At 43.7% G+C, this 17019-nt stretch overlaps 1 protein-coding gene across 1 annotated transcript in view; it reads right to left on the bottom strand.

Annotated features, from left to right (window-relative positions):
- kif1b (kinesin family member 1B) overlaps window positions 1-17019 on the bottom strand; it is an 87569-nt gene that overhangs the window by 10765 nt on the left and 59785 nt on the right. Inside the window, exons 25-37 of the mRNA XM_083642423.1 lie at window positions 14865-15043; window positions 13017-13154; window positions 11353-11604; window positions 7914-8032; window positions 7164-7249; window positions 6798-6927; window positions 6243-6399; window positions 5916-6006; window positions 5707-5825; window positions 4993-5048; window positions 3400-3508; window positions 1751-1817; window positions 954-1038 (exon numbers count right to left, since the gene is read on the bottom strand). Coding sequence (XP_083498549.1) covers window positions 954-1038; window positions 1751-1817; window positions 3400-3508; window positions 4993-5048; window positions 5707-5825; window positions 5916-6006; window positions 6243-6399; window positions 6798-6927; window positions 7164-7249; window positions 7914-8032; window positions 11353-11604; window positions 13017-13154; window positions 14865-15043 — 1588 coding nt within the window. The remainder of the gene's footprint in view (window positions 1-953; window positions 1039-1750; window positions 1818-3399; window positions 3509-4992; window positions 5049-5706; window positions 5826-5915; window positions 6007-6242; window positions 6400-6797; window positions 6928-7163; window positions 7250-7913; window positions 8033-11352; window positions 11605-13016; window positions 13155-14864; window positions 15044-17019) is intronic.

The following is a 17019-nucleotide window of genomic DNA, read 5'->3' as shown; positions in this document are numbered from 1 at the left end:
CTGCTATATATCCTGTCAAAGCGTCGTTGGAGCAAGACACCAAACTCACACCTGTTCACTCAATATAAGTCACTCTGGATGAGACTGTCAGCAGGTCATGTTAAATGACTGAAAGAGATGGCTTGAGCGGAAACAGAATTAGTGATCATATAAATATATATATACAAGATATAGATTCTCCATACTGACATAACTGTGAAAAGTCACGCACTATATTTTCTGTGCTGGCCACACAAACTGAATTCCTTCGGGGCGATAAAAGGTGTCGTTGTGGTATCATATTGTCGCTGCATTCATGGATCTTGCTGTGTGAGGATGAGGGAAGGGTTACGCAGCAACATCCTGTTCTAACAAACTGTGACAGTCTGGTCTGCTTCAACACCAGAGAGGGAACAGAGTGTGTTCTTGTCTCTCTGGTGCTGGTTCCCTGTGGTGAGGTAGAACATACACATACAGTCTATGGGTTATTGCTTGTTGTGTCTCTTATTGCTTGTTGTGTCTCTTGTTGTTTTTGCACTCATATGCCCTGTTATATTTGTACTATGTTGTAAACGGAGTCTACAGCACAAGAATTTCACGCATGATACTTGTATCACAGAGTGACAATAAAAATCTTGAATCTTGGGTAGAACCAGAGCCGTGTATATAGAAGAGTCGCGACATCTCCATTCACTCCAATGGACCAGTTTTTTTAGGAAGTAAGGTCCTGGATTAAGCAGCACTGTCGAGTTGCAGCAAAATGGACAGTTTGTGTTGTGCTTTGAAAGGTTTTGTTTTTTTTAGAATCTAATTGTACATTATCAGCTTTATTTTAGCATTCAAAAGTAGCACGAGACCCCTTCCTGGCTGTTCATTGGCTAATGAGTCACGCATTTTGGTCCTCCGCTGACGCCACTCTCTCTCTAGAGGACACTAGGTAGAACCAGTAAATCCCCAGAGGGAGGAGCACTCACCCACAACCAGCTCACGGACGTCCTTCCAGTGGAGCTCGCTACCCTTCTCGTGGATGAGAGTCACCGTGATCCTCCGCTGGATCCCCTGCAGCAAAGAAGACAGGAGTTTAGGACAGACCGCAACACACAGCTAGAAGTTAGAACATCATGAAGTTGCTTGTAAGCGTCCTAATAACAAAAGAGACATGCTTTATTGGTTTGAAAGAAAGGGAAACAGGGTGGCCCCAACTGTTTTTGTAAGCTAACAGGATTGATTTGATAGATCTCGTGCAGGAGCTCTGCTTGTGACCCCAGACGCCGAACAACACCCTATTATAGTAAATGCCATCCTATTACAGTAGTAAGATTGTAATAGCTCATAATCACTGATGACTTCACCGATGACTTGATCAGTGATGACATCAATTGTGACTTTAATCTCAGAATTCTGATTCTGTTCTGGGATAAAGTCAGAATTTTCACTGTAATCTCAGAATTCTGAGATTAAAATCAGAAAGCTTACCCCCCCCCCCCCCCCCCCCTCAGAATTCTGACTTTATCCCAGCATTCTGACTTTAAACTCAGAATTCTGACTTTTTTCTCTCATAATTCTGACCTTATTCTAAGAATTCTAACTTTATTCTCATAATTCTGACTTCAACTCAGAACTCAAATATGTTTTTTTCTCATGTGGCCCTAATCCTCTTTCATCATTTTAAATTGTGTGGTGTAAAAAAGAAAAAAGAAAAAAAGAGGCGACCCCGTTAGAATTCCATGTGACCCCACTGATGTGGAGGAAATGGGTGGAGCTCCTGTACCTGGTGCAGTAGGTAGGTGCCGTTGCAGGGCAACCCCCCGCTGTGATCCACTACAGCTGGGATGTACCTGGTGGAGAGAGAGAGGCCATGCTGAGTCACGACACTTCAAACATTTGACAACTGTGACACCTAGTGCCTGAAAGTCAAACCATTAGCATGAAATATTATTCAATTTATTAGATATCTTGAGCCTTTAAAATACTAACATTGTGAGCAGTGGTGGATGAAGTACCTGAAAGCCACACCTGAGTAAAAGTACAGATATCTTAACAGAAAATGACTTTGGTAGAAGTTAAAGTCACCGATTAGAATATTACTTGAGTGAAAGTCTTTAAGTAACAACTTGTACCTGTACACTCTGCCAGAAACCTAGGTGTCATAATCGATAACCAACTCTCCCATAAAACTCATGTCGCCTCAATCGCTCGATCATGCAGATTCACCCTCTACAATATCAGGAAAATTAGACCTTATCTATCTACTCACACCTGTCAACTTCTGGTTCAGGCACTGGTTTTTTCTCGGATTGACTACTGTAACACCCTTCTGGCTGGCCTCCCCGCAAGTACATTCAAACCCCTTCAGTTGATCCAAAATACGGCAGCTCGAACTGTTTTCAACCAACCCAAAAGAGCACACATCACACCCCTGCTCATTTCCCTCCACTGGCTCCCCGTAGCTGCCCGCATCAAATTTAAAGCCTTGTCACTCGTCTACAAAATTGCAACAAATACAGCACCTGCCTACCTGAGCTCACTCATCCATCTCTACACCCCATCCCGCTCACTTCGCTCCGCTAATGAAAGACTCCTGGTACTACCCCCTCCAACTAGTCCCATGTCACGGAGCGGTCTGTTCTCCTCTGTGGTCCCTCGGTGGTGGAACGATTTGCCCCACTCCATCCGTTCCGCAGAATCGTTCCCCATCTTCAAAAAAAGACTCAAGACCCATCTCTTTTATGTTCACTATCAAATTGATTAAGAAGGATGTGAATGGAAATTATATTAGTTTTGGTTGAATGTTATTACTGTATGATGTGGAATGAATGGCTTGATGCTGACTTTTATACATTGTTATTGTTTGGATGTTGCTGAATGTGCGGCTTGATAGTTGAATTTTAATGCAGTTTGCACACCGTGTCTTGTATACTGTTATGCACTTTTATATTGACTATGTTCTTTTATTCTATGTTCTTATCATGTTCTGTACGTCGCTTTGGATAAAAGCGTCTGCTAAATACAATAAAGTAAAGTAAAGTAAAGTAAAGTAAGTATGATATTTACTGTATTTATCAAAAGGAATTTTCTGATATTTAATGTACTTACGTATTGAAAGTAAAAGTACAAGTAAATGCTGTCAATAAAAGAGCAAGCAAAGGCATGCCTGGGCTTGAGTGGAAATCTTCTTCGTAATGGTACATTACCGCCACCAACTGGAATGGAGTGTGTGGATCATACTTAATGTAACTTGCAAGCTAGGAGCACTGATTCGCCAAACCTGCTTGCTTACAGGCTACCGAATTTCTTACGATTATACTTTGTAACTAAGATGCTTAGGGGAAATATATAGTAAATGTATAGAATGTTATTTAGGAAATGTGGTGGAGTAAAAGTGAAAGCTGACAAATAAATACTAAAGCAGATACTCACTCTCCAGTGGGCTCCAGCTCGCTGATCTCAAACCAGACCAGCAGGTCGTACTTGCTGACACACTGGCCCAGGTTGGACTTGGTGATGGTGTTTAGCTTGGTGGCTGGAACTGACACACACACACACACACACACACACACACACACACAAACACAAACACACACAGACACACGGACACACGCACGCACACACACACACAAACCTTAATTTAACTAGAAAAGTGCACTCAGTGGAGCGCAGATCTCGGCCAGGCACCGCTACGCCTAAACATGGCCAAACTGAAAACATAACTGCGGAGAGAAGCACACACACTGGTATTTCATAATGGAGAAGTGAAGAAAAAAGGATAGAAATGTGTTTTCTATATTCGATTGATTGGTAAATGGAGACTGAAATGTGATGGGCCATGGGTGTGAAAGAGTGGACGACGATACGAGTCCATTGCTGAAACGGAATATGAAGCCATTGGCCGACAGAAATATAATAATAACCAATATCTAAACAGGACACAAGCGAAATGACTATGACACATCGTATTCAAATCCAACAGCTGCAGCACGTACGGAGGTGCTGTGAGGAGCTACGCTACACAACAGCTGCTGTCTGATACATCAGGATTATGAGCCTAATCTCTGCAGCACACAGCTACATATTATTCTATATGCCTTCAGTAGCGTTAGCTACGGCTGAAATTAGCATGAATTATTCAAAATTAAATGTAATTGGACTGTGGCAGGCAGGGGCCTGTAAGCCTCTACATTGTGCTTTATGCTGTGTGAATGCAATGTCAGTGACCCAGTGTGACTATGATACATATTCAATTTCATCGTATGAGCAGTTAATCCGCAGCATATGAAGCAGATTTGCCTATAGGTGTCGGCTCAGGCGCATTTGTAGGCGACAGGAGGACTGAGCTGAGTCGACCCAAATAGCCTTGCAGCAAGTCGCAGCGCACATTAACACCACTGGGGAGCGACGTCTCGCTACAGCCTGCAGTCACAAAGCACAGCACAGCACAGCACTACTCGAATAGGTACAACAACACAGGCGCATCTACTGCTGCTGCCTCTACTACAGTGTCCCCCCTCCGCTGTACCGACCATGGTGCCGGGGCACGGTTAGCACGGTGTCAAAGGGCACCGGGAGAAAGGGGAAGTGAGAGAGCTGCTCGGCCTCGTCCTCCAGGCTGGCCACGGCGGTGGAGGCCAGGGCGTTGGCGTGCTCGGACAGCGTGTCCAGCACCTGGTCGTTCATGTAGCCGCTCATCAGGTAGCGCACCAGCTCTATCTTACGGGCGTGGTCTGGGGTCGCCACGGGCGATACGGGGGGGGGGGGGGGGTGCGAGTGGTGAGAATGATGGAAGGAGGAGAGGCGGCACAGGGAAGACGGAGGCGTTGGGGAGGTGGATTGTCAGGGAAGGATGACGTGTGGAAAAAGACAAAAGATCCAAAGGAGGCAAGAAATGAAAAAGAACAAGTGTAAGGAAATAGGAGGCATGCCAATATAACCATGATGAACACAAAGAAAATAATGATGGTGAAACGTACAGAAGCTCTTTGCAGCTATGTGGTGTCAGAACTGTGACATCCCTACCTGGCTTAGACAGCGGCATGGGAATAGGATAGTACTTCCTTGATGGTGTAGGAGGACTGTTGGGACAAAATGAACAAATAACTCAACATTACATACACTCAGTTTGTAAAGTATATTTCAGTTTTTATTTTATTTTAACGCTTTCTTCCAAACATCATCGGGAAACCGTGTCCACAAATCTCCCTCCCACTGATTCCTTAACAGTGTCACCACACGGTCATTGATTGGTCTTGATGCCTGTCAATCAAAAGTGGGTGAAGCTCATCGAAGTTAGGTTGTCGCGGAGTCGATACGATAGCACTCCCTCTGATCTCTCAACCCCATGCGCAAGATGGCGATTGCCGTGCGCTACTACTGTCACTAGTTTATCACGTTTTCTGTTTGTCACTGTCTTTTGTTTGCGAGTTATGTCTGCGTGTTCAATGTATAACCTAAACCGGAGCATGTTCACCAAGACCGGTGAACCAAAGAGGAGCGAGCTGGCAAGAGACGAGCAACTGTGTCAGCCAAGGTGAACGCATCAAGCCAATCAGGTGAGCTTCACTCCACTCTTATTTCAGTCTGACAGTCTTATGTTACATTTCATTATTACATTATGTTTCACAGCTACTGAACAGGTTGGAAGCCTAGATGAACGAGTGCCTCATGTTAATGCTAAATAATGATGCCCAGAGCTCAGGTTGTCGTGACGATCCTTATCTTAACCCCACTGACCTGATGATGTCCTGGCCATGATAGTGCAGAGGATGCTGCTGGTAGTGACCGAACACTTCAAACACGATGGGTTTGGTTTTGATGTACTCAATGAACGACTCTGTCACCTCTACTGAAACCTGAACAGAGAGGACGACACAGGAGGAGTTGTCAAAACATGCCAAACATAATGTTAAATTGTTTGTGTTTGTGTGTGTGTGTACACTCACATTCTGCACATGGTAAAAGCCCAGCGGAGCTCCTTTGCCAATGTTCTTCAGAGGCTCAGTGGAGAAAGCCTCATCATGGCGATGCATGAAACTGAGGACAGAACAATCAGTCATCGATGTTATTGTGTAAAAGAAACCTTCATTTGATCAGCTTTTAGCATTTAGCTGATAACTTGTTATTGTGCTCATTATTTCTCTGTCAGGCCTTTCATTCCGTTCCGTATTTATTCAATATTTTATTGAGAATATTGTAGTTGATTTTGAATGGTTTCCTTTTATTTGCTTTAAGATAAATGGCATGAAATTATTTTTGTACAGTCAACTCACTTGAACTGGCAGAAGATGTCGGCGTATTCGGGCAGGATGCCACTGGCCTGCAGCACGGTCACACGGAAGGTGAAGATGCTGCCCACCTCCAGCTGGCCGGCCAGACCCTCTCCATGGCTCAGCTTGGTCTCCTCCACCACGTTCCCCAGCTTCAGGTCTGAGGAGAACGGCAGAGGGAGGTTACCTCCTCGCACTGGAAATGACCCGACGCTGAACTTGACGGGCCTGCTGCGACTGCGAGATTCCATCTGCATATGAATGCATTGGCTATACACAAAACAGTCACCACTGGTTTCAAGCTCGTGTTATCAAGCTTGTGATTTGTAGAGCAAATTCTGCTGTTCGCTCATCACAAAGCCTTTGCATAAATTCCTTCACAGTCCAACTGCAAATTGCTGCATGAGACTCATTTCCATAACTAAACCTGCTGTCCCCCCTCCTTGCATCTCAGCCTGCATCAACCCATTTCAACAGAGCCATCTGCCCGGCGTGTCTCTCACTGCGCGCGGAGCTCTGATGTTTACGAGTGGAGAGGTGAAGGTCTGGCCGCCGTACCCATGTCATTGATTCTGTTGAGCTCCTCCGAGGGCGTGATGATCTCTGAACTCTGACCCTGACCCTCCACAATGCGCAGCTCCTCGAGGGACAAGCCGGAGTGGGTCATAACCGTGGAGGAGAAGTCATTCTGATTGGACAAGAGGAGGAAAGATATTAGCATATAGCTGGTTGAGAGACGTAAAACAGTCAATCAAACCTGCACCTGTGTAAGAAGGCACATTTCATATTATTTGTTCAATTTTGGATGATTAAGTTTGAAAAATTGCATTTGCTATTCCATCTACTTATTCACACATTTGGACAACAACAACAACAAAGTGTGTCATCAAGTTTGAAACTACCTTCGTCTGACTCGGGGCTTACCTTTCTGAAGTACTCATCATCAAAGGAGATCTTGGCGGTTCCGGACTGTCTCACTCCTGAGCCGTAGTCTGGAGCCTCCTCGTCAGCTACAGAGAGACAAGTCATCCTCTCATCACAAACTATCACAGGCACGGAACCAACTGAAGTGATCAAAACACATCGAGCAGAATACAGAAAGAAACGGGCGGAATTCTTTGTCTGCCGTCAGATGAGCAGCAACAGAGTTGGACTTGAGTTGTATCTATTTGCCTGGTTATGGTTTAGCTTGAGTGAAAAATGCCTTGGTATCAAGTAGTGTCGAAGTGGCGACAACATGGCGATACGAATATAATGTTACACCATAATGACGTGAATAGATCAAACATGCAATAGTTTGATCGGGTTGTTGATCAAGCTTTTATATATGACGTTCTAGAAACATCATCAAAGAGAAAAAAAAAATAGAAAACTAGGATGGGTAAACCCAGAGCCGTGTATATAGAAGAGTCGCAACATCTCCATTCACTCCAATGGACCAGTTTTTTACAGTCAAGAGTTCCTAATTGTACATTATCAGCTTTATTTTAGCATTCAAAAGTAGCACGAGACCCCTTCCTGGCTGTTCATTGGCTAATGAGTCACGCATTTTGGTCCTCCGCTGACGCCACTCTCTCTCTCTCTAAATGGCTCTGGGTAAACCTTGACAGATAGGGAATCTGCAGAGGCTTTGCCGTTCTGCTCATTGTTTCGAGAACAGCTTGAGCTACTCACCGGCAATGGCCTGGACTCCGACACGCAGGAAGCCACGCACTTCGCCCTTCTCTGTCACTATGGCAACCCGGTGAACCAGGGGTACAGGGTACAGCAGGTTGCTCAGGTACACAAAAGCTCTGCGAGTAAAGAGTGTGTGTGAGAGAGAGAGAGAGAGAGAGAACTGAAAAGCTGATTCTTCTCTGCTTAGGAACAGTGCAGTATGCATAATACAAGGACATCAGACATCCACTTATTGATAAATATCTCATTAGTCACATGGAGACAGAAAATCAATGTATAAAATCTATAGAGGAACAACTGTGACTCATCCTGGTGACTCAACCCTCTTATATATAATACGCCCAAAAAGAAACACACATTTGATTCAGCTTCCAATAAGTAACAACAGATAATAACAATAGCAATAACACATTGCAATAAATGAGTGACACTCAACGTTTACGTTTAAGAGGATAAGCAAAAAGGAAGAAAATAAAATCAGACACGAAATCAAAGCGGCTTAAACCTTCCACATGATGTTGAAGCTGTAACGACAGCACACAGAGGGAGTAATGACAGATGAACTGAGATGCTGCAGCAGTAGTAAGTAGTGTTGGGCAAGTTACTTTCAAAATGTAATATACTACATATTACTAGTTACTTTCATTTGAAAGTAATAAGTTACTTTTGCATTACTTTCACCAACAGCAGCAGCAGAATGACATCGCCGCCCCGGAACCATCCGGAAAAATAATGTCCACCGCCTTGAAGTCAGCGTAAACAATCCAAAATTCTAAATGTTATTCTTTTCCTTTGTTATTGTCATCTATAGTGGTTATTTGCATAAAAACACACAGTTTGATTAGGAAATGATTGTATCTTTATGTAAATATGTGCTTTGATTTAATAACATGTAACTCAATTTGTAACTTGAGTTACTTGACAAAGTAACTGGTATAATATTACTGAAATCCTATAAGTAATAGGTTATATTACTGAGTTACTGCTAAAAGTAATATATTACATGTAATATGTTACTTTTGTAATGAGTTACCCCCAACACTGGTAGTAAGAGACTGCTTTGTGTCATGGTTACAGCCGCACACACACACACACACACACACACACACACACACACACACACACACACACACACACACACACACACACACACACACACACACACACACACACACACACACACACACACACACACACACACACACACACACACACACACAGATTTGTGGGAGATGATTTGCTGCACTCCAGGTGACCTACCTACTCTTTCCCACCCCTCCCTCCCCTCCCTCCCCTCCCTCCCCTCCCTCCCCTCCCTCCCCTCCCTATCCTCCCTCTCCTCTCCTCTCCTCTCCTCTCCCTCCCCATCCTCCCTCTCCTCTCCTCTCCCTCCCCTCCCTATCCTCCCTCTCCTCTCCCCTCCCTATCCTCCCTCCCGTCCCTCCCTCTCCTCCCCTTCCAGGAAGCTCAAGGCCAAGGCGGAGGAGAGGTATCAGTGCCAGATCTCTGAAGTCACGCTGACGCAGGTAGCGTGCCACGGCTGTTAAGAGCGCAGCGCAGGGAGGCTGGCGTGGGCCGAAGCCTGCATTCATATGCAGTCTTTATTCTGGGACTGGCATGCTGTGTTTATTATGGAGCGGTGATGTTTACAACACTGTGGCCACAGGCTGGACACGAGGTGTGTTACCATTTCAAACGCTGCTACTGTTTCCATTCATTCTAAACATTGTAGCGAAACGACTAGACTACAAGCGGGCAGGATGATGTGACTGCTAACTAGCATTGTGTTAATGCAGTCCAAGTAGACAGAAGGTAAAGAGTAAGTATAAACATACAGATAAAAGAGTTGAACCAGCATTTAAATCAATCAAAACAGAAAATCAACAACAATGTTCAAATGATGAAAACAAAATAACGGACAGACATGAAAATTGACAGACGGCTAATAAAGTTTGCCACACGCAAATAGTTCACACACAGATGGACGTTATTAATACAGTCAGTAGTACGATGGTGGCAGGAGATGAGACACCATGCTGGGAGGAGGTGGAGAGAAAAGGATGCTGGCCTTTTCTATTTCTTGGGAACCGACTTGAAATTAAATTGAACTGGCACAAAGCAGGCCCGTCCTCGCAGAAGGGTGACTACGGTAATCGTGTTCAATTCAATACTGTTCCAATTGATCTCTCACGGCTGCAATAAAGAAAAGTTCAGATTTTGAAATGCTTCTTGCGCCATGGGTTTTTCTGTGTGATTCTCTATCAATTAGCGAGTGAAATTTGCTCATATCTCCCAGCTTCTGACCTGGCCTGAAATGACGCTGCATTTGATCACTCAGCCACCCTGTTCCAGTTCAAATAAAACCACAATGCTTTATTGCCCAGATGCTTTTGGGTGTAAAATCTGTCTATCGCTATTTCACCATCTTCACAGACATATATTTGAACAAACGTAAATTCATCTAGGAATCCTGTTTCAAACACACCACTTTTTAATGATGTTGTGTATTGTTGGCAACTATACTCTTAATTTCTTTATTTGTTTTATAAGCCCTAAGCATTTCTTCTTACATGCACAAATATGCCCCCCCCCCCTCTGTTGATTCTGCCTTTTTCATTTTGCTTTCTTTCCACCAGTGTTGTGGTCAAGTAACTATATCTCGAGTCCAAGTCAAGTCTCGAGTCCCCAGTGTTCAAGTCCAAGTCACCAAAGAAGAGTCTGGCCGGATTTAGCCTCCTGAACATGAGCGTGAATACGCATGTACTGTAGGTGGAACACACGTACCTGCCTTTGCAGGTTGAATTGAATAATGCCACATTATTCATATATAGCTATACAGTATATATAGCTATCAATATCTTATGACAAATTATTTAGGCCTATTATTAAAAAAAAGAAAGAAAGACAAAAACAGTCTTTATCAATTAACAAGTTGGAGTCTAAGGCCATGTTCAGACTAGGAGGCCAAATCTGATTTGTGAACTTTAGTGACCTATTAATGACTTTATCCAGATTGGTTTTATGAGTCTGGACACTCCAAGTCTGATTTGTGTCACTTGTCCCAAACCACATATAGAGGTAGTTTCCAATCTGCTTCAGATGTGCTTTTGACTTGAATCTCCAACTTTCAAGTCCAAGTCCAAGTCCAAGTCATTTGTGCTCAAGTCCAAGTCGAATCACAAGTCCTGAAAATGTGTCCAGGAGTCGGACTTCAGTCAGTTGTTTTTCTTGTCCCTTTACTAAAAAGCATCCTCCAAATGGCATCGAGATATAATGTTATATATTATCTCTGTGTTTCTAATCCCTGCACTGTGTTCACTAAAGCTGTGCAAATGAAGAAAGGACACTAAACCCAGCCAGCACCCGCCCAGCCTCCTGTCCCAGCCTGTGTGTGGTGGAGGTGGAGGTGGAGATGCCGTGGCCGAAGGTCACCAACCTTCCCACCAGGATGAACCAGGGGGAGCGGTCGTAGAAGGGGTCCTGGCCGTCGCTGAAGATGTCCGAGCCCTCCTCCGTGCCGGCGTCGGAGCTGGTGTCGTCTACGAACGCCTCGTCGTCGATCAGGTCGGACATCTCGCTCTGGCGCTCGTCGGCCAGCTCGGTGATCTCCGAGTCGGTGGTGGAGAAGGTGGGCGAGGGCGTGCGGTCAGCCAGGCGCTCGTTAACGCAACCGTGGAAGATGGGGGAGCTGATGGGTGCGGAGGGAGGGGGGTACAAAGGGGGGGAGGGGGGGGGGTGGGTTTGGGAGCAGTGGCCAGAACCAAGTAAGGGGAATAATCCAGTTATAGAAGAGTTTGGAGAGTTACAGCAATCACTGCAGCTCATGAAGTGTGGCTTAGAAGTGATATTTCACTTTGGTATAAGATTGATAGTTTTCCTACAAATTCTATCTTTATATAGTTGACTGTGGTATGTGGCTGAATGTCAAATTTGAAGAAACTCACTCAAGGCGTTCCAGAGATATCGCGTTAATGAGCATGAAAAAGGCGGTTGTGAGGTCAGAGTGACCTTGAACTTTGACCGGCAAAATTTAATCAGTTCATCCGTGAGTTCAAGTGGATGTTTGAGCCAAATTTGAAGAAATTCCATCAAGGCGTTCCTGAGATATTGCGTTCACGAACATCGGACGGACAGACGTACGTACTCGTACGTACAACATGAAAACATAATTCCTCCGGCAACGGCTATCGCCGGTGGAGATATAAAAATGCACAAATACCAGGTAAGATTTAATTCTCTAAGGAGCTGTTAACCTATTACCAGAGGTCAACAGCAGTCACACCAGTCTATTGAAATATGGTAATTCTGTACCAAAGTGAAATGTCACTGTAATAGCCTGTTGAACTGATTAGCCTGCGAATATGCTAATGTGTGCGTCAGCTGAAAACCGATAGAATACAAAATGTTCTTTCTACAAGATCCAAATCCACTGTTATTAACAAGCTTTTATATGAACTGGAAAGGATGATCTCAACGGAGGTATGGCATTAGACACAGCAAAATCATATGAAGCATAAATACAAATGACAGTATTATGTTTTTGAAGCAAAAACACAATTTAAGGTATGATGCGGTCAAAAATGAATCTTAATACACAAAACAGCATTGATAAATGAAATAAAAAAACACAACAAATGGAAATCACATGAAAAATCAAACTATGAACACAACTTGAACAAAAACGAAATAAAATGATAGCCATGAATAATATGAGAACGTCAGACAAAAATGATTAAAAACAAAACAAAACATTGAAATAATTGAAACATATGGCTCTAATGACAGGAAATGAATCAATGTAACAGTACTGGACCATGAAAATGGACAATGGAAAGGTAAATGCACAGACACATTTGATGCATGATTCACAAAAGCTCACCTGAGTGAACCCAAATCATATCAGAGCAGGCCACAAAAAACAAAACCATACACTTTGATCTCAGATGCATAACTTCATTTCACTATTACTATTACTCATCACTAAAACTGCTAAGAAACAACGGGTGCAATAAATGCTACTCTATTCATTCACACCGACATAATTGGTGGTGCATATTGACGTGTATAATGTTGTTTTTCCCTGTTGTTCGTGTTACATACCTCCCCACTAGTTTGAACCAATGGAAGCGGTCGTAGAAGGGGTCATTTCCTGTCATGCTGCCGTCGGCGTCCTCCTGATTGGAGGAGGTCATCTCTCCGGCGCGGTCGTACATCTCTCTCATCTGCTCCAGGCGCTGCCTGCAAATCACAGCACAGCACACTTTGCATTAATGAGAAGCGCAGAGATAATGTACGGCTGGAACAGTCACACACGTCGCCACAAAGGCACACTTTATTGCAGGCTTGCTGTAGTGCTGCACTTTGTATTGTATTCTTTGACCAGCAGGAAGCAGGAAGAATTAACTGTTTGAGATACAAGAATTGTTGAGCAAAAGTGCAGCATTGCAATGCTGCATTAGGGAGGAGAGGACACGGGGCTCACGATTCAACACAACCACAATACAATGAAATAAATAAGAGCACAATGACAACAAAGTATGACTGTGCAGAATTATGTTGATTTCTGAGCCACACATCTTTGTAGTATTGTCATTGGCTGCCTAGAATGTAAACAACAATCCTTCCTATTATAAAAGGGAGCATGTGGGTAATGTTTCTCTGTTCTCTCTGTCTGTTCATCACTGGTGATGTCATCAGCGATGTCATAAATCACTGATGATGTCATAAGTGATGTCAGCAGGGATGTCACTTGAGCAATTGAGGGCAACCGATGATGTCATAGTTGACATCACTGATGATGTCACCAGTGATGTAATCAATGAGGTCATACATTGTGACATCATTGTGACATCACTGATGATGATCAGAGGGGGGGGGGACTGAGGGAGAGAGAGGAGAGGGAGAGAGACTGAGGGAGAGGGCAAGAGAAAGAGAGAGAGAGAGAGAAGGAGACATTAAGTTAAGTTATCCTTTATTTATCCCCATGGGAAAATTCATCCTCTGCATTTGACCTATCCTCTACTAGGAACCTTCCTAGAACTAGGAGCAGTGGGCAGCCGCAGTGGGCAGCCGCAGTGCAGCGCCCGGGGACCAACTCCAGTTCTTTTGCCAGTGCCTTGGTCAGGGGCACTGACAGGAGTATTAACCCTAACATACATGTCTTTGATGGTGGGATGAAACCAGAACACCCAGAGAAAACCCACACGAACACGGGGAGAACATGCAAACTCCACACAGAAAGGACCTGGGATGGACCGGGGTTCGAACCCAGGACCTTCTCACTTCTTCTAACAGTGCTAACCACTGATCCACCATGCCGTCCAATGCGCGCGAGCCAATAGAGCAGGCGAGGCCACGCAGCAGCCGAGCTGCAGGCGAGGCCGCGCAGTGGCCAAGCTGCAGGGCCAGCTCGGCGAGCTGCAGGGTGACAGCTAGGGGTGTCAAAAATAAAATATTATATTATATAAAATATTATATGTCAAATAAAATATAATGGAAGTACATGCAGTTGTTTATTTTAATTATGGATCATAATACAATGCAATTCCAAATGCACTTTTATTTTAAAAGTAGCCACACAGTGAGAAAAAAGAAAGTGAGAAAAAATAAATTGCGGAAAAAAGTGATGCATCGATTTAAGATGCATCGAGATGCATCGATAATCGTAATCGAATCGAATCGTAGCCCTCTGAATTGTAATCGAATCGAATCGTGAGGCCAGTGAAGATTCACAGCCCTAGTGACAGCAGGGTAACTATATTGACGATTCATTTTTATGCGATACATACAGTGTATTGTCACACGTGTTGTCACGATATACTGAATTTCTATATATCGTCCCATCCCCAGAAGCAGGATTGGGGATTTCTACCACTTGTGCAGTGGTACCACTGTGACTCAATATTGCACTTTGAAACACATGTAGCTAAATCCAGGTGCGGGCCTTACTTGAGTTTCTCCAGGGACCAGTAGTGTGTGGCTCCATTCTTCAGGTCTTGGACCTCCACAGCCACCACCGTACGGGGGAAAGGCCTGGAGTCGCGCTCCTTCTCTGGCTCCGGGGGCAGCAGCTCAGGAGGCAGCGGAGAGTACAGTGTGTCTGTCAACAAGACAAACTGGAACTGGACCTGGGGAGGTGGAGGAAAAGACTGGTTAGTATAAAAAAACCAGAAAATAAGACATAGGATGCTGTAGGGTTCATTGCCCCTAGTAGAAGGGCTCTTAATCCCTCTAGACACACCAAGGTTGAAAGGTCATACAAATCCATAGAACAACACTGGATATAAATAAGACGGTGGCAGAAACCTGAAGATAAATACCCCCTTCCTTCCCCTGCTGAAAACATCTACGTGACAGAAGACCCATCTCCAACATCCATCACCCTGCGCTTAGCGCTCGATACAGCTACGATCAGAATATAAATCATAATGCTCTGCTGATGGGGAAGGTGGAGCATAACAGACTGATTCATAAGAAATGTTGTTTGTTCATATTTGACAATAAATCACAAGCCAACCGGAGCGGCTCCGGCATCATTTCAAAAATACCACGCTTTGAGTCCCATTAATTAGAGTCAATCTGGGCTGAATAGAAATCTTAATCAACCTTGTGCTGCCCTTGGTGACATCATCACGTGGGTGTGACATCATCACGTGGGTGTGACATCATCACGTGGGTGTACGTTTACAGTGGGATTCTGCTAAGCGGGTCACTAATGGCGACATTGTGCTTTAGAGTCAGGGAGCCCAGAGGGACGGCTGTGATGCTGACGCACGTCTACTCTGTAGGTGTCATGTGACGCTATTCAATACAATCAGAAGAACGAACCAAACGTGTTACAACCTCTTCAAATCGTGTCGTCTACTGTGACTCATATGTGTGGAAATACAGAAATGGATAATTTGCTGAAATGCTTGATTTATAATGAAGACTGACTCATGCACGCTTCAGTATCACACACACTTTTTTTTATTAGACTTTACTTATTTAACCCCACAATTGTTAATATTATATTATTGTATGTATTCCTTTATTCATTGTTTATATTATTCCTACAGTTTTAATTGCATATTGTATATTTCCATTTTTTTAATGCTGAATCCTATTATGTTTTGCTGCTACAACAACAGAATTCCCCCACCGGTATCAATAATATTTAATCTTATCTTTCAATAATCATTACAATTGCTAAATGTAATTGCTATATGATAAATGAGATCATCGATATGTTTTGCACTTCTTCTATAGAGAGCCAAAGTGGAATGTCACTTCCTGCTTCAGCACTGTACCAGAGATTTTCATCCGCTATTTATTTTCCCATAGACATTTCGTAAAATGCTTCTAAAAATAGTTTTACTTGTTCAAACCAAATGGTACAGATATATTTAGAAACAGGAGAGATTGCATAACATTTCACTCGGAAAAAAACGTAAAAAAAAATGCAGGTATAAAGACAATATTTGTTCGATATTGTTTTTTTAAGTTTTGGTCCGAGTGAAATGTTCTGTGGTCTCTCCCGATTCTAAATATAGCTGAACCGTTTGGTTTGACCAAGTAAAACAATTTTTATAAGCATTTTACAAAATGTCTATGGGAAAATAAATTGCGGGAGAAAATCTCTGGTGCAGTGCTGAAGCAGGAAGTGACGTTCACTTTGCCTCTCTATGGAGGCACTCCTCTATTGATCTCGTCACTCGGTTAGCGATGAGATCATCCAAGACTGTAAACAAACTACTAGTACTCCTCTGTAACCATGACGACTGTCACAGACAAACTACTAGTACTCCCCTGTAACCATGACGACTGTCACAGACAAACTACTAGTACTCCTCTGTAACCATGACGACTGTCACAGACAAACTACTAGTACTCCTCTGTAACCATGACGACTGTCACAGACAAACTACTAGTACTCCTCTGTAACCATGACGACTGTCACAGACAAACTACTAGTACTCCTCTGTAACCATGACGACTGTCACAAACGTTTTTTTTGTTTTTTTACCTTTATTTATACAGGGGAAGTCTCACTGAGAGCAATGCTCTCTTTTTCAGGAGTGCCCTGTTCACATTCACACACACATTCATACCTGGAAGCTGACCA

Source organism: Poromitra crassiceps (assembly GCF_964638095.1).
Source record: "Poromitra crassiceps genome assembly, chromosome: 8".
Lineage (NCBI taxonomy): Eukaryota > Metazoa > Chordata > Actinopteri > Beryciformes > Melamphaidae > Poromitra > Poromitra crassiceps.
This window is presented reverse-complemented; position numbering and strand designations above follow the sequence as displayed.